This window comes from Lampetra planeri, chromosome 9, assembly GCF_965212315.1.
Source record: "Lampetra planeri chromosome 9, kcLamPlan1.2.h2, whole genome shotgun sequence".
NCBI lineage: Eukaryota > Metazoa > Chordata > Hyperoartia > Petromyzontiformes > Petromyzontidae > Lampetra > Lampetra planeri.
Genome location: NC_136115.1, coordinates 16,022,689 through 16,049,829, shown reverse-complemented (window position 1 = coordinate 16,049,829; position 27,141 = coordinate 16,022,689). Strand labels below are relative to the sequence as shown.

Sequence of the window (27,141 nt, the reverse complement as noted above, 5' to 3'; positions counted from 1 at the left end):
CTCCTTCTTACTCACTGAATCCTGATTACAAATATACGTAAATAATTTATCCTGACCTTGAGTGGTATAAACAGGAGACACATTTACATTCCTTTAACAATTTATTTTTACTTAAGTAGAACTTTGAGGAGAACATCTGACTGTACACCCCGTGTGAGGACGGCTTGTCACCCGCTCTCACTAGTGCTGGACGGACATGGAGGGGGAGTCAGGGATCCGGACCCGGCCAGCCAGCCGTCAGGTCTCCTATGACCTTCCTCGAGATACCATCGAGGGCCAGGACCTGGGGAAAGCGAGGTGCCATGACTCCGGCATGTTCGAAAAGGTGTGTGTTTGAAGCAAATGAATACGGCTACTGATTACCTATTAAGGCTTTCACAGCGACACGATGGAGTGGTACGGCCACGACACCATGGCCTGCTGCCCGTTTACGTGATGACTAGCACTCGCCGTGTATTTCCATGAGATATAACCGAAGTGAAATGCAAGGGATATGGATTTCGTATGATCCTCTGCAATAATTAGTGTCTACATACCTGTATGCTTTAAAGTAATTTATAAGATGTCCACATAGACACCACGGGAGTTAAATACTCCTCAATGACCCTTGATTTCCCCTTACCCTTTCGTGTTAAAGATGTCGACGTTGGCATCCTGTAGTCTGCTCACTCTTAGAGAGTGCGACGTGGAATTCACTGTTTGTGAAGACGGCTTGGGGTTAGCACAACCCAATGTTCGTAAACTTCTGAGCTTTGTTGATGGTCACAGCAAAACGCCGCACGGACTGGAGGCATTGTGTGGTCAAAAGGTGCCAACTCTCTTGATCATTCAAGCTGTTCCCCGTTACACACTACACGATATATATGTAGTGGCATAGAATAGTAATGTAGTAGTATAGCGCTGGCTGCTGGCAGGGAAGGGGATCTGTGGCTTACAGCAGCCCTGACGTTAGCAGGCCAGGTTATACACCAGAGGGGGGTATAGGGGAAAGGTCACAGAAGGGACACACCAAGAACCGCTGGTAGGTTCTAGAAAGGGGGCGTGGCTGGGAGCGGAGCCATGCCACACTGACAGTATAAGAGGGGCCCCTGTAGGGGACCTCGGGGCTGTTGTATGGAGTGGGATCCTCATCGTGCTGCTGCAGTTTTCACCATTCTTCTGGTTGTCTTCACCATCCTTCATGTCATCGTCTCTGTCTTCACTATCTTGGGGCGTCACCAGTCAGGCAGCCTACCAACTGTCCTGACTGAGTAACGTTGCCGACCATAGATGGACTTATTGTAAAGTGTTAACCCCGATGGTGCTTGTTAATAAAGAAGTGCCTCCAACTCTTAGTGTCTCCGAGTTAGTTACTACATATGTAATAAACAACTTCCACGATGACTCTGGACTGGTGTCGCTTAATTAACAGAATGTCTGCACACCTCCACACTCTCTCTCTCTGGGTAGTTCTCTCGCTTCCCCCGCTGCCTTGATGATCCATCTCTGTCCACTGCCGCGGCATGCCTCACTCTCTCTCCGCTCACGCCACTGGCTGGCGGCGTGCCCGGAGTAGATGCTACTTCGCTGGAGGTTCTCCACGTGGTCGTTGGCGAGAAGAGGTAGAGCGGCGATGCAGGCTGGACCCGAGGCTTCCCACACCGACCTCGAGTCCTCTCCTGCCTCTGCTTATATGCCTCCTGGCGGAGGTAAGCTCCGACTACCGCAACGCCCTCTTGTGGAACCTTCTGGATGGTTCCCGTATATTCCCCGTAGCTCCGCCCATTACCTTTGGCCTCGTTCGAATCCCTACTCCAGATTGGATAACAGTTACCCAGCGGTGGCCATGCAGATGTCCTCTGTAACCCCCCAGGTAGCGCTCTCTCATTACATCACCCCCCCCCCCCCCCCGTGATGAAAAAACTAGCCATCCCGGCTAAGAATGAATTTGGACGAGTAATGGAGAGACGCAATTAAAGACCTCGCAGCAACAGCAAGGGTGTGTAACAGACATAAAAGCAACATGAACTGTACAAGCCGGCATTAAAAGGCGAGTAACCAAAGTGAAGATAAAACCAGAACATCAGCAAAATCGAGGCGTTTTAGAACGGGTCTGCTATGCCGGGCCCTCCATGGTAGCTGTATCCCGTTCCGCATCGATCAGCGCAGCTGGAAGTGGAGCGGTCGGTGGAAGAGCGGAGGGGTCCGATGTAACAGAGCCGGACCGGGCAAGGCCATCGTCCGCGACGGCAGTCAAGGGTTCGGATGCTGTGGACAGCAAAACAGAAATTTTCGGAGGATCAACGTGCAACCGCACCCCCTCTGGCTCAATGGACACGCCAGACCCCGGCAACCCAATATGTGGAGATGACAAAGCAACACGTGGAGGAACGAAGGATTTCAGCCGTGATGGATGAATGATACAACTACGCCGACCCGCCCGAATACGTACACACTGAGGGCGCTTAACCTCAACCACTTCAAACCGGCCCATGCTACGGCTTGTGCAGTTTGGGAGAGGTGCCAACAGGCACCTGAGGGCAAGTCGTGGCCGGACTTGCACGCACAGCGCTCATTGCGTGCCTGCGTTTTTGTGGTGTTAACTTGAGCTGCCTCCCGCACCTCGGATATCCGGCGCAGGGAGTCCCGCACATGGTCAGGCAGGGTCAGTTTAGCGCCCCCAACAGGCGATCTCAATTGAGCATCAATAGGCGGCACATTTTCTCTTCCGTACATGAGGAAAAATGGAGAAAATCCCGTCGAAGCGTGCGGAGCCATCCTAAAAGCGGCGAGCATGCTAGGCACGTGCAAATCCCAATCGGCCTGTTTGGCATCCACAGTCTGGCAGAGCATAGCTGTCAAAGCCCGATTTAGACACTCGACCATCCCATCAGCCTGAGAGTGATATGGCGATGTCCTAATCTTTTTGGTGCCCAAAGCATCGCAAACATCGCGTAGCAACTTGGAAGAGAAATTCCGGCCCTGGTCCGTAAGCAATGGCTCCGGGGCACCTTTGTCCATGACATAGCCATTGAAAAATGCATCAGCGATGGAGGATGCGGATTGGTTAGGTAAGGGCCAAGCCATCGGCCACCGGGAAAAATATTCCACACCCACCAAAATATATTTGTTACCCCTGGGAGTGATCGGGAAGGGCCCCAGGACATCGAGAGCCACCCACTCATTGATGCGCGTACCAGAAATAGATTGCAGCGATGGATGGCATTTGAGGCACGGCGGCTTCCGCCGAGCACACTCATGACAGAAGCGAATAAGTTTAGAGGCATTGGCTGTCATACCAGGCCAATAATAATCCCGTTGCAATATTAGCAAGGATTTTTGAACACCAAGGTGCAACAACTTTTCACCGTACAACACACGAACCATCCTGTCACGGAGAGCAACGGGAACTACAATGCGCCAACGGTCCACTATATCATCCCTCCACATCAAAAGGCCCTCCTGAAAAGCCAATCGACCATCTTCCACTGACACAGAACCCTCACGTGTCTGTTCCACCTGACGCCGCAGAGCCCCTATGGAGTCATCCAACAGCTGCTTGCGCATCCATATGGAGTGCGGCAACTGCAATACATCGCCAGCCGGCACATCCGCCCCATGCAAGGGAGACTCGCTCACCGCGGACATGACAGTATGCGGCAGCGAAGTGACAGGAGAGCAACGACTTGTCCCAGAGGAACATGCGCAACGAGTCACCGGCGGCAGTCGAGACAGTGCATCGGCGTTACAATGCCTGGAACCCTTACGATAAACGACATCGAACGAGAACTCCTGTAATATTTCGAGTCAACGAGACAGCTGGCCGGCTGGCTGCTCAACCTTCAACGAGTATTGTAGACACGTAGGTAAAAAATTAAAATAAATAAAAGTTAAATAAAATAAAAATCACGACGTTTCGGAGGCAACACAAGCCTCCGTCTTCAGGTGGAACCGTCACAGCACGATAGCTGTATCAAGTGAGAGAAATTCCAAGAACACAGTAATTGTATATATACTGGTTGAGGATGGGAGGAGCCAAGGTAGTCCCTGAATTTTATTTTTGTGAGGTTCGGTGCGGCTGAAGCACGCTGTTAGTAATGAGCCTTTGTTATGTAAACTAGGTGCGGATGATGTAAAGGTGCGTGTAAAAGGGACTGAGCCTTTTTGTTATGTAGAGATGATGCGGCTGAAATCGCTGCCAGGAAATTTGTCTTTTTTGTGTAGAATGGTTGACTGAGCCTATTATTATGTAGAAATGGTGCGGCTTAAATCGCTGTCAGGAAATGAGTCTTTGTTGTGTAGAATGGTTGACTGAGCCTATTATTATGTAGGGGTGGTGCAGCTGAAATCGCTGCCAGGAATGCTCCAAATATGTGTAGTTAAATCTTTTTTGCATGGTTAATAACATCTTTCCAATGATTACCAAGTTTGTACCCATCATCACGGTTGAAATTATGTCTGTGTTTATATATTTGGATGGCCTCGTGTACTAACCTTTGATGGTAGCCAGGAGGCTTGCAGAGCACCTTAGTCTCGGAAAAGACAATTTCATGAGAGCCCACAGCGTTGTAGCAATGATCGGCAACGGCGGAAGAATCAGTTTTGCCGTGTTTCAGATCTGACTTGTGCTCGCGGACACGATCAGAGATATGACGTTTCGTTTCTCCAATGTAGCAATCACCACAACTGCAACTCAGTTTGTAGACTCCAGGGTATTGTAAGTCAGGAATGACATCTTTCGCAGATGGAATTAGATCACGGATTTTATGTACTGTACTGAATCGGACTTGAATCTTATGTTTGTTTAGAATTTTGGAGATCTTTTTGGTCACGCCTGCTATGTATGGTAACGTGATAGTTTTGATCGGAGTTTCATGTGGCTGTTTCTGTATGGTGGGAGAAACAGCTTGGCGGATGGTGCGGTCAGAGTATCCGTTCATCCTGAGGGCCCGATGTACATGTCTTAATTCACTGGCCAGGTGGTGTTGGTCAGAAATGCCATGAGCTCTGTGGTATAGCGTTTTGATGAGATACTTCTTTTGAGATGGGTGGTGGTGGGAATCGGGTTTCAAGTAGGAATCTGTGTGGGTGGCTTTCCTGTAGACAAAATGTCCCAAGGATCCGTCAGGTCTCCTCTCAAACAGAATATCTAAAAATGGTAGTTTACCATCTTTCTCCACTTCCATGGTGAATCTGATGGATGGGTGTCTGGAATTGATGTGGTCCAAGAAGTGGTTCAATGCTGGGAGGCCATGTGGCCAAATGACGAAAGGTCATCCACATACCTCTTCCACAGGGAAGGACGCAGGGTGGATGTCTGGATGGCGTCTGATTGAAACTTTTCCATGAACATGTTGGCTATCACTGGTGACAAGGGGGACCCCATAGGGGTACCCTCATTCTGTTTGTATAAGGTGCCATTCCAGGTAAAATAAGTGTTGGTGAGGCAATGCCTAACCAGCGCAGGTACATCCGAATTCAATCCATGTTGGACCAAGTCCTCAATTATTGTTAGGGTGTCAGGTACTGGGACCTTGGTAAACAGAGATACTTCATCAAAACTGACGAGGATATCATCAGGAGATAATACCATGTCCTTGACCATAGAGACTAATTGGGTTGAATTGAGTACTGCCGAAGAGGTCTTGCCTGTGAAGGGAAGCAGAATATCTGATAGAAACCGGGCCAGTTTGTACGTAGGAGAGTTGATCGTCGACACGACGGGTCGTAGCGGGGTGCCTTCTTTATGGATCTTGTGAAGACCATAGAGTCTGGGAGGTCTTGCAGCCGATGGTTTTAGAGAGGGACGTTTGGTTGGTTCGATTAGGGAAGTCGAACTCGTGATGATTTTGTAGTTTTTGTCGTTAGGCTGTTAATAGGATCGTTTTTAATTTTGGAGTAACTCCCATCATTAAGTAGGTCCAGGATTTTGTTGTTGTATGAATCTTTATCCATGATGACCGTAGCATTGCCCTTGTCTGCCGAGAGGATGACAATATCATCTCTCTTTTTTAGGTCCGCGAGTTCAGAGCGTTCGTTTTTGCTAATGTTACTAGTGGGTTTCTTAGCATTCTTAAGAATAGTGGCTATTTCAGCTCTTGTTACATCCACATGGATGTGTCCAATGCCTCTGAGGGCTATATCAATCTGAGAAATCACATCCTCTACTGGTATATATTTAGGGGTGACAGCGAAATTTAGTCCTCTGGCTAGTACCGTTTTCAGATTGTCAGAAATTGGGATGTTACTCTGATTAATAACGGTCTTGTTGTTATCCAGCTTTGTGATATGTGGCTCTGGTGTCTTCTTAGATAGGAGGTTGAATTTAGAAATCAGGTTAGCTTTGCTTTTGGCTGACATTGAATCAGCAGAAGCAGAAGTCATGTTGTCAACGTGGTTCCAATCGGAAGGGGACATGTGTTCTTGGAATTTCTCTCACGTGATACAGCTATCGTGCTGTGATGGATCCACCTGAAGACGGAGGCTTGTGTTGCCTCCGAAACGTCGTGATTTTTATTTTATTTTTACTAATTTAAATTTTTTTACCTACGTGACTTTACCGAAAAAACCTAAGAATATGAATCCTTGCAGTCACGAAAGCTTCAAATCTAGAGTATTGGAGAGCCGCGTGATCAGCGTGACAATACACTTTCTGCTGTAAAGGTAAGGCCTATACAGCCGCACAAAATAGACAATGGCCAACAGTTCCCTCTAGGTGACGCAATAGCGAGTTTCTGCGGCCACCTTCTCCACACCGTCTTTTGAGTAAGATAAAACGGTGCCTATACCCGTATCGCTGGCATCGGTGTCGACGATAAACGGCAATGAAAAATTGGGATATTGGAGCGTCAGCGCGTTGGACAAGCGAGCACAAAGTGCTATGAACGGCGCTTCCTCCTCAGGACCCAATTTGAATCTCTGATTTTTGACAGTCAGCGCGTGCAAGGGCTTAGCGAACGTAGCGAAATTTGGCACGAATCAACAGTAATACAACGTGAAGCAGACGAAACTGCGAACATCACCCTCACACGTAGGAGTAGGCCAGTCATGGACACAAGCAGTTTTCGTCGGATCCGTGGCGACACCATCGGAACACACCACGTGGCCCAAACAACGCACCAAATTCTGCAGCAGATGACATTTTTTAGGTTTAAACTTGAGGTTGGCAGAGCGCATTCTCTCAAATAGGAGTGCAGGCGTAGGAGGTGTTCATCGAACGTACAACTAAACACAATCACATCGTCTAAATAAATAAGGCATGTATCCCACTGCAAGCCAGCCAACACGAGCTCCATCAAACGTTGTAAGGTAGCCGGAGCCGAATTTAACCCCATAAGAAGGCAGTTAAATTGGAAGAGTCCCTGAGACGTGCGGAAAGCGGTTTTCGGCTTCGATGAGTCATCCAGCGGCAATTGCCAAAATCCGGACGACAAATCGAGAGTGGAAAAGTACCGCGCCCTGGACAACGGATCAAGGGAGTTATCCATATGCGTCAGTCGATACGCATCGGCCACTGAAACCTTAGTTAATTTACGAAAATCCACACAAAACCTGAGGTTCCCATCTTTTTTCTTTACCAGCACAACTGGCACGCCCCAAGGACTATTAGATGCTGAAATGATATCTGCAGCCAGCATGTCTCTGACAGCACTCTGAACACGCTCCTTCTCCCCTGGGCTCAACCGGTGTGAGTTTTGGCGAATAGGGCTGGCTCCGCCCGTGTTAATGTGGTGAGACAAAAGTGATGTGCGCCTCAAGTCGAAATCGTCCTTGCTAAAGACGTCAGAAAAATTACGCAGAAAATCGCGCGCAACCCATTCCGTTGTTTGGGCGACAATGCGGAATTCTCACGACACAACTCCGTAATCCATCTTTAATAACAGCCATAGAGGGTTCACGTGGGGATTGGCTTGCCGGTCCTGCTTGTAGCCAATAAGGGTTGAGATAGGGACCATGGCCCATGCGTCATCACGACAGGTCATCAGGAGTGATTGGCCTAGCCATTCGGGGCCCCAGCCAATGGGGAGCCGGATGAGGGGCGTGGTCCCGGGATTGACAGGGAACCATCGAGAATGGTCGAAGCTGTCCATGTACGATTGGCTGGGGGAACCACGTGATGAAGGTATTAAGAGCGAGTGGAGGGGAACGATCGTGAGCAGACTGGAACGGACGAGAGCAGGGTCACGCGCGGACGGGGGCTGGGGTTGCCACGTGCGCGGTGGGGACTTAGTGCGGGGTCTGTCCTCTCTCCGTTGTCTGCCAGCAACGGAGAGTGAGTGAGCAAGTGTATTGTGGAGTGGAAAATAAAAGGACCGATTCCGAAGCCGTCTCTGGAAGGATTATTACACTGGTGTCAGAAGTAATTCTGCGACTGTTTGGACGATCGTCAAGATGTCTAAACACCTCAGAAAAAAGAACCTGCCCGTGCCTCTGTCGGAGGAAGAGGCCGAGACGGAGGAAGATGAGCTGTTGGGAGCTACAGCCCTGGTGCCGCCGACTGACGACGCTCGCCTCGACGCCTCTCAGCGTCGACCGCGGGAAGATGCGACCGCCGCAGGACCGAGAGACGAATGGCGGCTGATGGCGGAGCAGATTGAGTCTTTGCGCGCAATTCTGCTAAGCCTGGTGACCGCGGTGGCGTCCTCACCAGCCGTGGGTCGCCAGATCGCCGATCAGCTGGACGCCGCGGGAAGGGGTCCTGCTATGGAAACGGGACCCGCCATTGCTCCTGCCACGCGGGAGGACGCCGTCGTCTTGGGTGGGGCGGCTGCGCCGGAGTCGTCGGCCGCCATTTTGGGCGTGCCTGCTACCACGCGGCCGCCGGACGCGATTTTGTCTGTACCGAGCGGGGAGCGGGAACGGCGGCCGGAGACGCCCGCGGCACGCGCCTGCCACCGCGGACATCGCCTTCCACAAATAAAAGAATTTATCGCTGGGGGCGATTGGAGTGCTTTAACGTGGCGCTTCGAGTCGGCTTTTAGATCCGTCAACTGGACGGAGAATGAAGCGCTGGGAGCGCTACCTACGCTGCTCGATGGGAGTCTTCCGCTCCATTCCAGCGTCCAAGAAGAAGACACTGCAGGATGCGTTCACAGAGACGGCGGAATTTTACGACCCGCCGACATCGGCCACCAGAAAATTTATGTCGCGTCGCCGGGCACCGGAGGAATCGCCGTTGGCCTATTGGGGGGCGTTGATGGCGATGGCCATGGCCGCCTACCCCGACGCAACGGCCGAGCATTTGGATCCACTCATCCTTTCCCGCATGCTGGAGTTGTCTCAGGAGCTCAACATCTCTCTACCAGTGTGCGGCCACGAACTGCTTTCATCGCGGTGGGTGGCGCGCTGCCTGGACGCCAAGTTTAATCTCAAGCGGTGGGACCAGATGGCGGCGTGGACGGGGAAACCCGAGATCGACGGGCCGCCTCTGGGGTGGTCTCCGCGACTGGTTGTCCACTGCTCTGACGACTCGGGCGACGACGACATGCTGGCTGCTGCTGTCCCGCGTAGGATTCCGGGCCGGCGGCTGCGTGACCAGCGGGACGACTACACGGCCCGACCGCGTGCGAGGGCCGGGTCGTCCGACCACCGGCCGACGTCGGCCGCGTGTTTTAAGTGCGGCAGACGGGGCCACTTCGCCCGTGACTGCCGCTGCCGACCTCTGCTGTCGCCTTCTCCGCCAAGGGGACATCCATCTCCTCTACCTGCCGTGGAACTGCAACAACCTCGGGCGAGTCGGCACAAATCGGACACCCGGCAGGTCGTGTCACAACCCTAACGCCGATTTTACTTCTCCTGCTCCATTGACACGCTCTGCTACACAGTGGAAGAAATTGGCTCGCAGGATTGTGGCTGCGGCGTCGGGCTCGTCGACGGTACGTGGTACCATCGACGGCGTTGACGTCCGTATCTTGGTGGACACTGGCGCATCGGCTACCATCATTTCGGATGTAATTTTTCATTTGTTGTCCATTCCTGCGTCGAGAGTACGCAAGGTTAATGATGCGTGTGTTGCCGCCAATGGGGGGAGCATGGGTATCTGCAGACAGGTGGATGTGCGCATCGCTATCGGAAATATTACCGCCGCAGGACCTGTGTTAATTTCTCGCTCGCTAGCTGTTCCATGCTTGTTGGGGACAGATTTCCTGCGCCGGATGCCGTTGCGAATACGGGTCGACCAGGACTGTTTGGAAATGCCGGGGGGTCGTAGGATGGCGTTCCTGCCTTCTCTGCTGGCCAAGGCGCCTACAGGTAACGCAGTTACTGCTGTAGTTGCGGCTACGGTGGAAGTTCCATCGGGAGCGCAAATGCTCATTCCGCTACGTTACTGAAAACCGCTTCAAATGGGAAGGGGTGCGAAAGGCGTGCTATTATCCCCATCGAATTCCGTATCGAAATCCTTTTCTTTGGCGGCGGCACAAACGATTGTGCGCCCAGGTCAGGCACCTTTCATACAGGTCTTGAATGGGGGACCTGATCGCGTTGTTGTTCCGGAGGGATCGGTGCTGGCTCACGCCACTACCGATTTCGCCTCTTGTGAAAAACCGCCGCGCGCTCGGATGCCTGCTGATGGGTCTCCGCATGATCGTTCACAAGAACGCTGGATCGCGGATTTATGCGGAGAGAATTCTTCCTTGTCAAATGAACATAGGAACGGCTTGCGTTCGCTGTTGCTGCAGTATGCTGATGTATTCAGCAGGAATGATTTGGACCTTGGACGCACATCGCTTTTGTCGCACCATATTGAAACCGGTGCATCGCCACCTGTCTGTATGCACCCTCACCGCATGAGCCCGGTGGAAAGGGAACACGTGCGTGGGGCGGTAGATGAATTGCTGGCGGCGGATATTATCTCGCCATCCAATAGTCCTTGGGGCGCACCCGTCGTTTTGGTTAAGAAAAAAGATGGTGGTACGAGGTTTTGCGTTGATTTCCGCCGGTTGAACAAAATCTCGGTAGCGGACGCGTACCCCTTACCGAGGATGGATGACTCATTGGATGCTTTATCGGGTGCTAAATTCTTTTCCACCCTTGACCTGTCCTCGGGCTTCTGGCAGCTTCCCCTCGATGACGAGTCAAAACCCAAAACGGCATTCCGCACGCCGCAAGGCCTCTTTGAATTTAATCGGTTGCCGATGGGCCTGAACGCGGCTCCGGCCACGTTTCAGCGGCTCATGGAGTTGGTGTTGGCGGGACTGCAGTGGGAAACGTGCCTCATATATCTAGACGATATAATTGTCTTTAGCCGCACGTTCGAGGAACACCTCCAACGCCTTGAGACAGTTTTTCAAAGAATGCGGGCGGCTGACCTTAAGTTTAAACCGAAGAAATGCCACCTCCTGCAACACTCCGTCCGTTATCTGGGTCATATTGTCAGTTCGAACGGCGTATCCACTGACCCTCTGAAAACGAAGTGTGTACGTGAGTGGCCCACACCCACTTCGGTGGGTGATGTTCGGCGGTTTATTGGATTCGCTTCCTATTATCGCCGCTTTGTTAAGAACTTTGCGACGTTGGCAAAACCATTACACGTTCTGACTGGCAAAAATCAAAGGTTTAAATGGGGGGCGGAGGAAGAAAGTTCCTTTATGGCACTTCGGGACCACCTCGCCACGGCGCCTACGTTAGATTACCCAGATTTTTCACAGCCGTTCATCCTTGATACAGATGCTAGTGATATCGGCATTGGGGCCGTTTTGTCGCAACGTAAGGATGGGGTTGAGAGAGTGGTGGCGTATGGCAGCAGGGTTCTGTCCCCTGCGGAAACGCGATATTGCGTGACAAGGCGGGAACTTTTGGCAATTGTCCATTTTGTTCGATTGTACCGACCATACCTGTATGGACGGAAATTCCTGGTCCACACTGATCATGCGGCTTTGCAATATTCCCTCAAATTGGATCAGCCGTCAGGCCAATTGGCCCGGTGGTTGGAATCGTTACAGGAATTTTCCTTCGATATAACGTACCGAAAGGGAGCCCGTCATGCGAACGCTGATGCGCTCTCGAGGCTGCCGCCCGTTCCTCCGTGCACTTGCCTGACGGGCACGCACCGCTGCGCCACACCGCCCACGTCGCCCTGCCCGGTTATGGGGGCGATAGCGAATGAGGACGACGCAGGGGCGAAAGCGAAAGAGGAGGACCAGCAGGAGTCGGTGGACACCGATGACACCTTACGGCTGCCGCACGCGGTCTGGTTGCGCGAGCAGGAGGCCGATGCCTCGCTGTCTCCACTACGTAAATTGGTTGGGAAACAGAAATCGCAATTGGCGGGCTGGAAGTGGCAGATGTTCCGGGGTAAGTCGGGATTGCTAATGTGTACCGACGGGGTGTCTGACCGACCACGCTTGGTGGTGCCTACTTCGCTGCGCTACGACCTGCTCCGTGCTCTGCACGCTGATAAGTTGATGCACCTTGGCGTCCAAAAGACTGTGGCCGCGATGCAAAAGGATTTTTTCTGGGCCGGTATGACGGCGGACATCAATGATTTTGTCCGCTCGTGCCATGACTGTGCGAAAAGGAAGCCGCCTCGGAGCCGCTATGTACCACCGTTGCGTTCCATTGAAGTGTCCCGTATTAACGAATTAGTGGCTCTCGACATTCTGGGGCCGTTTCCCCCGTCGGCTAGCGGCAATAAATACCTTCTGGTCGGGGTGGAATATTTTTCTCGATGGCCGATGGCCTGGCCTCTGCCCGACCAAACGGCAGCGTCCATCACCGACGCTTTCTTGAACGGGTATGTCATGGACAAGGGGGCACCGGAAAGGCTGCTCACAGATCAAGGCCGGAATTTCTGCTCTAAATTGTTTAGGGAAGTTTGTGACGCGCTAGGTACAAAGAAAGTTCGCACCTCCCCATACCATCCACAAACAGATGGTATGGTGGAACAATTCAATCGTACCCTTTCCGCTATGCTTTGTCACACGGTCAGTGAAAAGCAAACCGATTGGGACTTGCACATACCAGGCGTCTTGGCGGCATACCGCATGGTTCCGCACACGTCCACGGGATACTCACCGTTTTTTTTTTTATGTATGGCCGTGAAAATGTTCCACCCATCGATGTGCAACTGGGTACGCCGAGTAAACAACCGTCCCGCTCCCTGCCTGACCACGTGCGTGACTCGCTTGAACGAGTAACGGAAGCGCGAGAGGCTGCCCGGTGTGCGACGGCCCGTGCTCAGGCAAGGAACGAACGGTACGCGCGTCGATCGCATACTCGCATGCCTTGGTCAGTGGGAGACCTGGCGTGGCTCCACTGCCCCCAGGTACCAGCGGGCACATCCCCTAAACTGCACAGGCCATGGCGTGGGCCTGTGACGCTCGTAGACGTTCGAAACTCGCAAAGTATCCGCGTTCAATACGGCAAACGTCGGTGGTATGTTCATTCCTCGCGACTTAAACCCTATGTTGACGCGCGTGTCGGTCCTTCATCCCCAATAGCTGACCTGCCGGGTTCTGCTGGGCCGACTACGCCGCTGGACACGCCCGTTGATCCCAGGGGGGATTGTGTTGTGCCTCCTGCAGATGAACAGGTTCTGAGGGCTGAGGAAGCCCCCGCTGCCCCCCCTCCAACGGGGCCCGCCCTGAACGTGACCAAGCACCACCAACCGACTTCTTCTTCGAGCCTGCCACCTCCTGTCCATCCGGAAGCAAAGCGACCTTGCGCTAGGAGCGGAGAGGGTCCCGCGTCGCGTACGCGGTCGAAATCTCTTCCGTTTCGTTAACGTTTGATCGTTTCGCTGATTCCCTGTCGTTACCGCGCTGCAGGGGCGCCCTAATGTATGTTGTGATTTTATTATTATTATGGGTGACTGTTTTAAATGTTGTTAGGCGCGGGAACGCCGGTTCACCCTCAAATTGTTAAACGCACCTTGGTGCCTTAATAAGATGTTGCGGAATTGGTTCTTCACCCTTTTCCCAGCCGAGACGGCTAAATTTTTTCACCGGGGGGGGGGGGGTGATGTAATAACAGCCATAGAGGGTTCACGTGGGGATTGGCTTGCCGGTCCTGCTTTTGTAGCCAATAAGGGTTGAGATAGGGACCATGGCCCATGCGTCATCACGACAGGTCATCAGGAGTGATTTGCCTAGCCATTCGGGGCCCCAGCCAATGGGGAGCCGGATGAGGGGCGTGGTCCCGGGATTGACAGGGAACCATCGAGAATGGTCGAAGCTGTCCATGTACGATTGGCTGGGGGAACCACGTGACGAAGGTATTAAGAGCGAGTGGAGGGGAACGATCGTGAGCAGACTGGAACGGACGAGAGCAGGGTCACGCGCGGACGGGGGCTGGGGTTGCCACGTGCGCGGTGGGGACTTAGTGCGGGGTCTGTCCTCTCTCCGTTGTCTGCCAGCAACGGAGAGTGAGTGAGCAAGTGTATTGTGGAGTGGAAAATAAAAGGACCGATTCCGAAGCCGTCTCTGGAAGGATTATTACACATCTATTGTCTGAAATAGGAGGAGTATGAGTCGCCCCCACCACTCGGTGCGGCTCCACCTCGGCCCGTTCCATAAAGGCGGTGGTGGCATGGGCCAAAACATTGCCAGTGGGAATAACAACCTCATCCGGACCCCAGTTGAGAACCTGCAGAAACGGTGCCTGTTCAGACCGAATGATCGTCTGAGCGCCGACCAGCGTCAGACCACACGTCGCGCCATTAGATGGGGTCAGGACCACCCCAGCCGCCGAACTCTTGCAGCGACCCCCTTTTCGATAGCGCAGCGGCATCAACATTTGGGAACCTGGCAGGATCTCAACCGTGACATCAACCAGCGCCTGCACGTTGGCACCCCGGGGTGAGCAACCCAGCGATGAGGGCAGAAATAAGACATTACAACCTGAGGGCATTACCAAGCAGCCCTGGTCCACCAAGATCTTTATAGGCATTTTCCCAAGGAAATCAGTACCCAACAAGCATGGCCAAGGACTTGGAGATCAGAACTGGCCCCGACACGGCAACCTTCCCGATCGCGATATGAGCATCCACCTAACCGATGATGCCCATGCTACCCCCGTTAGCAGCAACACAAGCGGTAAAGACCGGATGAACAAGTGAAAGATCAAGTCCGAAATGATCGTAGCGGAAGCCCCCATGTCAACTAAGACGCAAACATCCACCCCATGAATGGAACCAGGTTCCGATGAGGATCTCGCAGCCGCCGCAACCACGGGACGTGCCAATTTTTTTCCATTGGGTCACCGAAACAGGCCAACGTGGCCCCGAACGCAACCTGTCAGCCCCCGAATCGCGATTTGAACAACCGTGCCCCGTGGTATGAGATGCATGAGGTGGCGAATTTGGCCAGGTGTTCGACGTGTACCGACTCGCCTGTGAGGGATGATGGTGATCCGTCGGAGAAGCAGCAGGAGCCGGAGCAGCAGGCAGAGTCGGCAATCGAGGGTGGCCCCTGCACTCCTTTGCAAAGTGGCCCAAGCGGCCACACCTGAAGCAGGTCACAGCCGACCGTCGGGCACCCCCATCCTCATGTTGATGCGGGCCGCCGAACTTCCGGCGTCACGAAGGGTCGTCCCGACCCCGACCCCTACGAGGCACAGCAGCGGCCAGATCGCCATTGATGGTATATATGTATGGGTATTGAACCAAGACCACTGGAATTTGTAGCACATAATGTGAACCACACAGAAAATAGACAATATTTACCTCCTAAGTAGTGATGACATCCCCACACTGCTTTCCCCACGCTAGATGGACTTTGAGGCCATATTAAGTTGCGAAAGATCACTGCCACGTAGTCATGAGGCAGACATGTGTTATAGGATAACAGACCATGGTGACTGGGAGCTGTGTGAGGGCTGGCGTCCACCCCACCGCCCTCGCCGGGCAGGTGGGGCGCGACGTCCGCCCCCTCCACTCCCTCCTCCACTCCCTACTCCACCGCATTGCTCCGCTCCCGCCGGGCCCCCGCCGATCAGGTGATCGGTCCTACTGCGCTAGCGCCTTCTCGGAGAGACATGACTAAAGCGCTGGCTTACCACCGCTCGGGGTTACTTTACACACGCCCACGTACACCACCACTAATGCGAGGGTGGCTGCGCAAATACGCGTCCCTGCTGGCGCTTGTACTTTAATACGTGCACGTCCCACGACTAGCGCTATAGTGGCGGCGCGAACGTGCGCGCTTCTGCGGGCGGTTTATCTCCTAACCCGCGCACGCACTATGACTAATGCTACAGCGGCAGCGTGAACACGCGCGCACCTGCAGGCGATTAATTTAATGAGCCCTCGTGCTGCGGCTCTGCCCTCGCCGCTCGTCCGCCAACACAGCTGCTCCACACACACACACACAAATCACACTGCACCGATACTCTGTGCTAACGTTTATTCACGGCGCAAAACCCTGCACTGCCCGGAGGAAATATTCTGCGAGCAGAGCCTATCCTATCACTACCCAATTCCCCCAAACACTTACGCGCCCTGTTATGTACCTCGTAGCTGTTCTCACGGCGTCGCACGAACACGGGGAGAGGTGGAGGGATGGAGATGGGAGAGAACCTTGCCTAACGCATGTCTCGTGGTGGCACTCACTGGCGTCTCACGGATGCTGTGAGCGACTCGAAGAGGCTGGGAGTCGGTCTAGGTCGCCAAGCAGCTGGAGATCACAAGAGTCTTGAACCGTTTCGGGTTCCCCCTTTTTATGCTCTAGGATTTCGAAAATCTAGGGTTACATTACGTGATTCTCTGCAGCCAATAGATAGTTCAAACGTTTTCTGCCGTTACCCAAAGCATTATGTTCCGTATTTTTTTCGGCGCATTGTCTCTGTGCCGTACCCATTAATCCCTGACTCATCCGGTTTATTCTGAGAGGGTATCCCGGGCTGGTCAGGGGCTCTAGGATCCCCCCGCCCTCATTATCTGCCCTGCTCGCTTAATATTTTACCCCAGCCCTATCCCTGATATCGTGCGTGACTCATTGCGGCTGGCCCGGTAAACCTTGGTGCGCCCACACAATTTTAAGTTAATTTATGGGGGCCGCAATGTGATTTGTCCTGGAGGGATCGGCCAATCTCCTGGCACTGGGAAACCACGGGACTTCCCACCTCGGGGCCCTTCGGATGAAAACCCGTGGTGCCAAGCGATCCCCCGCCGGGACATTACCGTATTTTCCCCCATATAGCCCGCATAAGCAAAAATAGCGTTTTGTGTAAAACAAATTTCAGATAGTCCGCATCGTCATATACCCCGCATTCATTCATATCTTTAACATCATTACTGCAGCTTAATTCCATCATATTAATACAAAGTTTACATTTGTAATACATTCCACTATCAATTGTTAACATTCAAATCATAAAGTGCACAAAGAAAACAAACTAACCGGAAACGAGTGAACTTAAAACAGTAAATAAATAACAAAAGTAAATATCCATTAAATAAGTAACACATAACTGGTAGATAAGTAAGTAAGCGTACTGTTAGGCTTACCATCATTCGACCTCATCATATGACCGGTAGTTACCCCTGTACAGTTTTAGCACTGGTAGATTGCGCCTTGAGCAGACAATAGGGGCACTACGGTAACGCCATTGCCTCCTGGCAACAAAGCCATTGGAAGTTTGAAACAAAGCTCATGGTCGCGACTCGCGACTGTATAGTGCTCAGCCAAAAGCAGCAGCCTAAGGAACTCAGCAATTATGATTCCGCGTCTGGTAGATGCTTGTTAAGGCCCTTCCCATTGTGCAATCCATAGCCTCAGCTGACACTTTCGCACCCCCCTACAGCCACTGAAAGTATTACGGTAAACAAAGTGCGCCCACTTCAAACATTGTCGTTTCATTGTACAAACAATTCGAATCATTTAAAACGTGATAACATGTGCAATTTGAGTGTTAGTGGTTTATTCAGCAGTGTTTTAGTCAAAGGTACGTGTTGCATCGTGGATAGTCCTATCATGCAAAAATTTAACGAGTTATGACATGTCACACGTGTAAAATATTTTTGGGATAGCCCGCACCTCCATATACCCCGCAGGGTCTTGTTTTGGTTGTAAAAAGTGGGTTATATGCGGCGTGTGTGCGTTTAGGGCGGGGGTAGGGGGGGAGTCGCGGCGCTGGCGGATTGACTCCGCGGTCATGGCACCACAGCTGCACTACAGTGTGTCTGACACAGTGAGATGTGGGCTACAAGCTGGGACGATGGCAACACTGCTTAAAGTCACGTGATTGTGTCTTCTTTACCTTGCAGACATCGCTCGACATCGACAATATCTCACTCGTTGAAACTGGTAGCACTCAGGTATGACTGTAACACATCATTAAAATAAGCATTTACGACGCGTTTATTTTTTGTATTGATGCTGCCATTGTTTAATGATTAACGGCACCGGGCGAGCAATCCAGGGTTCGCAGGTTCATTGTCATCTCAGCAGTTGAAACAATGGGGGGCAAGTTTCGTAAATATCCTCCGCGTCTGTCCACCCGCGGTTTGAACGAACTTGGCAGGCACACTGGCTAATGCTGTGGGTGTATTATCCACAATGTACGCCACCGTCTCCTTCACTGTTTACGTTAAAGATTCCCCGACTTCATTCAAAGACAAGTAGGCCAAGTAGGCCATTAGCCAGTGCCATGGTCCAAATTTGCTAATATTTTTTTTGCAAAATAGTTAGTTATTAAACATACCAATCGTCACCCCCTCGTGTAAAAACTTAGCAGGACCCCTCCACAAAAAGTATTTTGACCCAAGCTATCCTTTCCTGCGTAACCAAGTGTGTCAAAATCAGCAGGAATTTTGGTACCCTGGAAATGGCTCACTTCCCAATTGCATTTCACTGCCATTAACACTAAATCGCAGCTGTTGGCAAATGTAAATCCTTTCATAAGTTATGTTTTTACTTTTAAAAATACATAATCATTGTCTGCTATTGAAAATGAGTTAACCCGATCCAAGACGTCTGAAAGTTGCATGGTGGGTCCCGTTTACCGATGAATCTCAGAACGCGCAAACGGTTCACGTTAAATCTATTTAGAGAGGTGTAGCGCCGTAATTTTTAAAGACATTGTACTCACCGCAGAGAACTGTAGAAACACGACCGCACTCTATGATACCTGGCACCAAACTATGCCACACACCCTCCCGCATGGCCGTGTGGGAGTCTTGGTACTGATAAAGTCCACGTTCGGAATCGGAAAGGATTAATGTGTAAATTTAAAACTATCGGTGTCAGCTTGGAAAAATAGTTCCGTGGCATTTTCAAGGCATTTAGCTGTGAAGTGCTGTCCTCAAATTATGTCACTCATTCTTTTGCGCAGTTATCGTCCAAAGCATTCGCCTCCTCCTTCTTGTGCTTTCATAATGAGGCAGTGAGTTTAACCTGTTCTCTTAAATCATCTTATAATGTCTTTTGTTGCCTCCTCACATGTTTCCTTATTGTGGATAAAGAACTGAATCAATTATAAATATATTAATTCATTAGTCTTTTGCGAGGCTCTTTAGAGTGCATTTGTATTTTTGTATTACCATACTCTCCCTGCACAACATTATTTTAGACTGCCTTAAATGTTCATCTTCAAAATTGTGTCCTTCTGTGCCAAGTCGAGGTGTTAAACAGAATTGACTGAACCCGAGTATCAAAACCAGAGGGAAGAGCGCTTATGTTTTCGGAGTGTTTGCTTGTTGCACTTTTGCTTTGTCAATATGTGTGTGTATGATGGGACTCATGGGAGGTGGTATTTTTACCTCTATATTGAAGTCACGTATGAAAGCAATAAACTGTCTCTACATGAATGTAGTAGCATATTTCACATCTGCCAGATCTGAAGCATCAATTTCAAATATAATGTTTCCATTTTACCAAAGATATGGATACCAGATTTGAAGCTTTCGTGACTGCAAGGATTCATATTCTTAGGTTTTTTTCGGTAAAGTCACGTAGGTAAAACATTAAAATTAATGAAAGTAAAATAAAATGAAAATCACGACGTTTCGGAGGCAACACAAGTCTCCGTCATCAGGTGGGACCGTCACAGCCAGATTTGCTGCATCAAGTGAGGCAATGATTCAAGATGTAATCCCTTAAAAGCAAGTTGCTTTTAAGGGATTACATCTTGCATTTAAGAGATTACATCTTGAATCATTGCCTCACTTGATGCAGCAAATCTGGCTGTGACGGTCCCACCTGATGACGGAGACTTGTGTTGCCTCCGAAACGTCGTGATTTTCATTATTTTACTTTCATTAATTTTAATGTTTTACCTACGTGACTTTACCGAAAAAAACCTAAGAATATGGATACCATTAGAGGTCCAAACATAATCCTATACTGTCTGTCTATAATATTGTCTACATTATTATTATTATTGTTATTTACCTGGCACAAGCATATCGATAATAATTGTGTTTTATTGGTAGGGAAAGTACTTAACTCATATCGTTATTGCCTTTCCAGTTTAATTCGGGCAGTTTTCAGATGTGTTATTTGTAAAATGAAACTTGAAAAATAACTCACCAATAACGTATTGATGATCTGTAAGTCATAAAAAATAAATACAGGGCAGCATGCATTCGTAATAGACTCAATTCATGAGAGCGCGCGAGAACAAATGTTCCAAACGTACAGCACACTGGCGCTTTTCTAATTCTTCGCAGATTTTACTTGGTGGGTACCCTCCATAAACTGTAGAATACCAACTGACTTGGTGGTATCCGTGAATCTTTTCAATATCCACTACAATCAATACAACGTCCACTATATGAAGCCACTTTCACTAAGTGCATTGTTTCTGCACCCGGCTAATATCAGAATTAGAATATTTATTTATACTGGAGGATCTGATGAGCTATAAAGCTCTTTTTCACAGATGTTAAGTAGTGGCGGGTAAGAACGTTACCACAAGAAACAGGACAAAAACATGATGCTTGAAGCATACACATGGTTATTTGCAGGTCACTTGACTGATATGTGCATCCTCCCTCCGCCCTCTGGCCCCGTGTGCCCACAGGGTCGAGAGAAGTCGCCACAGGGAATCCTGCGCCCGATCCCGTACACGAACGCGGCTTTTGAAGGCGGAGAGGAGGAAGGCGGGGCCAATCTTCTGTCCGGCAAGACAGGCCACAGCAGTGGTGATGAGCGTATTCAGATGGACGATCTGACACCCAGTCAGGGGCACAGGGTGGTGGTGCCCAGCATCTCCGTGGTGTGTGAGAACACCAACAGAAACTGAGATGCGATTGTAATGATTTTCTCGCATTTTGTTGTCGCCATCGCATTAATGCAAACCATCTAATACACACCGTGAACACACCAGAGGGATTGAAGTGGTCACAAAGAGCCAAATTCACATAATTAATTAAATAGTCAAAACACATCACATTGCAAGGGTGATTTGTCCGTTTTCCGTGATGGATATCTTACCAAGTTTTCACCAAATATCGGCTGAAAATTGACAGCCAGTCCATGAATCGGGCCCAACGTAGTTAACATGCCACATGGCCATGTGGACGGGGCAAGTCACATGCTGTGCCACCTCAGTAGCCCGTATGGGACCGTTGATTACACGACCATTGGGCCGTACGACTACAGTAAATCCTCTCTATCCGCGAGGGTTACGTTCTTGAAAACGCTCGTGAATGCAGAATTTGCGAATGCAGAAACTCCTCAAGAGATGCAGGCATTTGATAACGACGCACAGTTATAATTTTCCACACTCTGGGGAGCGTTAGCCCGCAACACTTTCCATGATTGCGTTCACTTTCTTTTTAATAATGGACCTCACGGTCGACTCATTTATACCAAACGTCAGCCTGCCGCGGATGCACTCTCATCAGCATCAAGCCTCACACTTTTACCTTTTCACTCAAACTCATCACTTTCATCTGCCTTTTTTCAGCAGACACACTTTCCTCTTTCATTGGACGCTTGGGAACCATTATTAATGGCAATTAACAAGCCTGTATAAAGTAAAAATGGACAATAGCGAGTTGAGAGTAGGATTACTGCAAGACTTAATGACAAGGCGGGGCAGCCGATGGGGCGTGCCTAATCTTCGCAGGCAGTTTCAAATGTTACAACATTCCGGTGTCGTTGGTCTGTAGGCACTACGAACACTCGCGAAGTCTCGAGACCGGCGGGTCACGAATAGGGAATTAATAAACATTTAGTAACTCGCGAATATGCGAAACTCGCGAAACCAAAGCTCGTGCATAGCGAGGGTTTACTGTACTTGCTCCCCAACTGCACTGATCTCCCACGTGCCTGACATGGCACCTGCATTCTAAATCTCAATAAAATCAGACACCGAGAGAGAAGACAATTTACTGCCTTTAAGAATGCTTCGAATAGGATCATCTTTCTCTCAGTTTGCTGTCGATCACCTAGTAATCATTGTATCCATGAGAATTAACCTTATTTAAAATACCTATCTGTCTGGTTTAATAGTGCAGTGCAACGTACGATTAATTATTGGTGGAGTCCGATGGTGATGGGCCTCCAGAGATGGGGTTATTGAATTGCAGAGATGGAACCAGTTGCCTGCCACCACCTGCAATGCAATGAGAGGCCTAGAGGAAGCATCACAGCAAGTTGCTTCCAGCGCAGGCTATATTTTATGCCGATGTTTAAGTATTATATCCCCTGATATGCATTTGTTTTCTCCAGCTACTTTAATCTTTTGTCCGCTTGCAAAATGTATCAAAGAGGAATTGGCCAAACATCCAAAGCAGGACCCTCCTGACGAAATCGGCCTGAGACTTGGTGATGTTTTCCTGAGTTAAACATGAAAACGTAAGAATGGCATGTCAAACAAAACACAAATCTGTGCTTATTCAGTACAATGGAACGCGCCAATGCATGGATACATCCATTCGTGGATAAAACAATATATTATTTTACTGAATGTAAGTGCACTGAATCGCATGCGTTGTAATATACCATTTAAAGTTCATGCAGATCATACACAAACTTTCAATGCTTACAAATGGAGTGAACCAAATTGTGGGAGGCAAAAAGAGAAACTAATAAACAAGTTGATAAAAGGAGACAAAATAATGTTAAAGAAAATTACCATAAATCCTGACATTTCATGACATAAACGTGGAGTAGTCAGGGTTTTAATCATTACATACATATTCATGTCCTAGTTCTCTAAACATTTATGCCACCCTGTGTACTTATGTTGAACTTCTTTTGCACCGGACGTAGCCCACCATGATAATCGGAGGAGCTGGGGTGTATACATTACTGAGTGGGCAGCGGTAGTGTCGCGGTTAACGTGCTGTGCTATGAACGTGGCGACCCGAGGGGCAGAACTCCACACAGATAGGCACTCAAGTCAGGGATTGAAACGAAGGTTTTCTTGCTTGAGGCACAAGCGTTATCCATGTGCCACCTGCAATTAGAAAACGCAAAGTGGAGCTCACTATTTACCTGCCAATATCGCACGTCCCAGATAAATTACGTGCACAACACCATGGCTATTACTATATGCCCCCCTGCGAACTAAACGCAAGTACAAAAGTATAATGCAATGACAGCTTATTTTATTTACCCTGCAGCATTTTGGTGACCTCATATGCCAGTGATATGGACTTGTAGAACAACGATTAGCAGTGTTGCCGTGCACTATGAAATTATCAAAATGCTGCTCGAGTGGGTTTTTAGAACAAGAGGAATCTTTGCATCAGCAAACTTTCCAGGAAGGCATTCAAAAACCAGTCCACAAGTATGGGAGTCACAGGGAGTAAACTTGTCTTTTAAATAGTTTATATAGTTTCAACTAGCTACATGTTGCTGAAGAGGCTCAACGAAAGTAAAACTTGTCTAAAATATTACGAATGGTAGAAGCTAATGGTAACCGAATGATTTTTTTCAAATGTATTTATCATTTTTTATAGTATTATCAATACTATCTTTCCTACAAGTGTGAGCATTCCCTACGGACAGTAGGTCAAACTGCCCCACACCGCCGGTGTCACAGCTTGAAATAATTGCGCACGTGTGCAGGCCTTGAGTGTCGTCTGTCAGTGAAGTCACCCCCCCGCTTGCTCTGGACGCTTTTCTGTGCGCGCACGGTAGGGTCCCCCCAAAATAGACGCGGGCATGCAGTGGGCCCAGAGTAAGACCCACGAGCTTGATATACACGGCATTCAATTATGACAGCCCCCATCATTGTGCGTGCCGATTTTCATTAACCACCTTCATTGGAACGGTTGTAGATTGGACACAAAGTAGCTCTTTCTATATGCACACCCACACGCTTGCTTTTTAGTTGTTGCCTCAATGACAACGAATCGTTGAATTTTATATTTCTCGTGTCTATTTTTGTGGAGTGAGATATGAGCCCTGGCAAGTGTCCCAATGTGGCCATGATGTCAAACAGTTGTTGGGTAAATAAGACATCGTGAGATTAACGTAGGCTTATCAAATGAGATTAGAGTCCATTGACGTGACTTGTCTCTCGCAAGGAATACTGGGGATTAAATTGCAAAGGAACTGCAATGATGCGTAGTTGCAAGTGGTTGTACCTCACGAGATCAGAGCATATTTACTGCGGTATCTTAGAAACGTCGATCGAGGACTGGCACATTCTGTTAAGATGCTCACTCATCCTAGATTATTTCCTGTCAAACATGGATGATAATTGGATAAAAATAATAATGTGCAATGCGCCCCATTGAGCTCGTTATGCTAATTACATTGAATTAGGCATTTTAATTGAATTGGCTAAAAATGCTTCACCTCCCCCCCCCTCTATAGTTTCCCCTGGGTGCGCATTGCACGTGTGCGTACGCGTGCACGTGTGTGCGCGCTCGCGCGCGTATTGAGCAGATGGTATCCTTGCGTCTTAGCAGTTTATAATGAGAAGGAGACGGTAAATGAGACGGAAGTGGTGTTGAGTTATCTGTGCAAAACCTTCCCGCCTGCCCGCCTGGGGCAGGTCTTGCGAGGTCAGGTCATGTTCGCAAGCTCCAATTAAGGTCCTTTACGGACTGCCTCACGAATACAGCCAAGCACACTCATGTTTATTGATTGGGGGATGTGTATGTGTGTGTGACAGAGAGAGAGTTTTGTTTCCTGGACTACGGGTTGTGTGCACGGTCAAATGAAAGACAATTTGAAGAGACTATTGCACGAATATGTTCACTGAGTTGTGTATGTCTGAGTGCGCGCTATGTTTTAGAATACGTTAAATATGTATCCAAAAATAAAAGAAAGAACAGCAAGCAAACTAATAAAACCAGATGGCCAGTCCTTTAAGAGTTCCTCTGATGTAATAACAAAAATGGCAATCATAATAATAGGTGGTATACAAAATACCCCCTGGTCATTGCTAAATTAACTGAAGTTTTGCTTTAATTATACAAATATAAATAGCTCGTCAGTGATGCGTAGTAGAATGACTGGCTGTATATCTGGCCACGCGAAGACTTTTGTGATTGGGCATTTTGCACTGTTTTCAAATAATGAAAATAGGTATACAGAGCAGTTATTTAAGATATTTGCACATTAAACTATTTACACTCTAATACGGAAATGGATACAACTTGATTTGAAGTGAATAATTTACTGCGCTTGCAAGCTAACCAAATGGATACGAGACCATTTCTGTAACGCATGTTTAAAGTGGCAATACCGACTACACACCTAATAGAGGTGTAACGATTCGATGAGTTGTAGAATTGGGGGAATGTGTTTCAAGACTCTATTATTATTTGAACTTTGTCGAGAATGCTGTTGTCACTGATGACAGTCATGTGGACCCATTACACACAATACGTCTGAATCAAGAGCAATGAATCTCACACACACAATCCGATGCACATATTGTGTGCTTACTAAATATGAATCAACGGATTCGTGGATCGTTACATCTCTAGTGTGTAATCTACAATGTGTGCGTTCTAATAAGTGCTTATGCACAAACCCGAGTTTATAATTATTATAAATCACGCTGCTTGTGAATCCGATAGGGTGACCTTAAAAGTGACTGTCAGGGATCGCGAACAAAGAGTTTGAATTGTGGATTGTCGATGCTCCGATTTTTAAGTACAATATTTTTCTCCCGTGATAAAAAAAACTAAACTTAAATCTGTATCTGTATATTTAGAATGTGTTATACTATGTTTAGCGAACCCTTAGCCAAACACGAGTCACAATGTCCGATTTATTTGTGTACAATGGAACATTCTGCAATTAAAATGTTAATATCGCTGTCATATATTCTTCACTCTTAGCTCATTTCGTTGTATGAACAAAACACATTTTAAACTTAAACCGTGGAGTGGGACAATCAGATAGATTGAATACGATACGACTATACACGGTTGTTTGTTGTGTTGTATACAAATAAAAGAACTACATTGACACTGTGGACACAGCCTCTACCTTCACACACAAAGCTGCGCGCACGGCCACTCGCACACACGCACACTTCCCTTCACGTTGCGGATTGCAGTGCAACGATGCCTGTAGAGGGCAGTAAGCAAGCGGATTTTTGTATTGACAGAACTTCGCTCCACTCGGTTGGAGCATTTCACTCCATACTCCAGTGGTGCTTCTGGTTCTCTCCTGCAGGAAGTCAATGGTCTTCAACCCGGTCGCCGATGTAGGTAGAACATAAAATATCAAACTCTTTTCTTCTCGCGCTCTGTTCATGTTCCGGGGCTTTTGTTGCCTGCAATGATGGGACACTCAAATTAACGGATACCAACCACGTTGGAAAAATGCCTGGAGAGGAACCGATCATTAAAATGTATCCGACGAGAAAAGTCATTTACTGCAACATCGTGGGGGAGAAGCCAGTTGCATAAAACAGCTCCAGTGTTTTGTTATTACTTTTAACACATCAACAAGCGAAACAAAATATTCCACTCGCGATGTTGTATGCAACCAGGTGAAAGTTTACTATATGAAATTGGCATACATAAACATACACATAGACCAAAGTTACTGTATTTACTGTACCGTACTTACCACCCTTAATCTCGAAAACTGTATCATGGGGTGATGTACGTACTACTGTGGTGCCATAGCAGAGGAGCAACTCTGCCAGCGCTGCTATCCCCTCGCACCCCCCACACGAACACAGGGGAATAGGGCCGTGGGGAGAGCAAAACACCTAGCGAGATGGCTAAAGCTAAAAAACGGCAATGCGCAAGAGCAGGTGGGAGGGAAGTTCCCAAACTCACAAAGTAAAAAAGAGAGGGCT

At 49.0% G+C, this 27,141-nt stretch overlaps 1 protein-coding gene across 1 annotated transcript in view; it reads left to right on the top strand.

Annotated features, from left to right (window-relative positions):
* LOC144720741 (melanopsin-A-like) overlaps positions 1-26,291 on the top strand; it is a 44,269-nt gene extending 17,978 nt beyond the window's left edge. The window contains exons 8-10 of the mRNA XM_078597768.1: positions 185-325; positions 18,182-18,232; positions 20,938-26,291. Coding sequence (XP_078453894.1) covers positions 185-325; positions 18,182-18,232; positions 20,938-21,159 — 414 coding nt within the window. The 3' untranslated portion in view covers positions 21,160-26,291. The remainder of the gene's footprint in view (positions 1-184; positions 326-18,181; positions 18,233-20,937) is intronic.
* Positions 26,292-27,141: the final 850 nt, after the last annotated feature.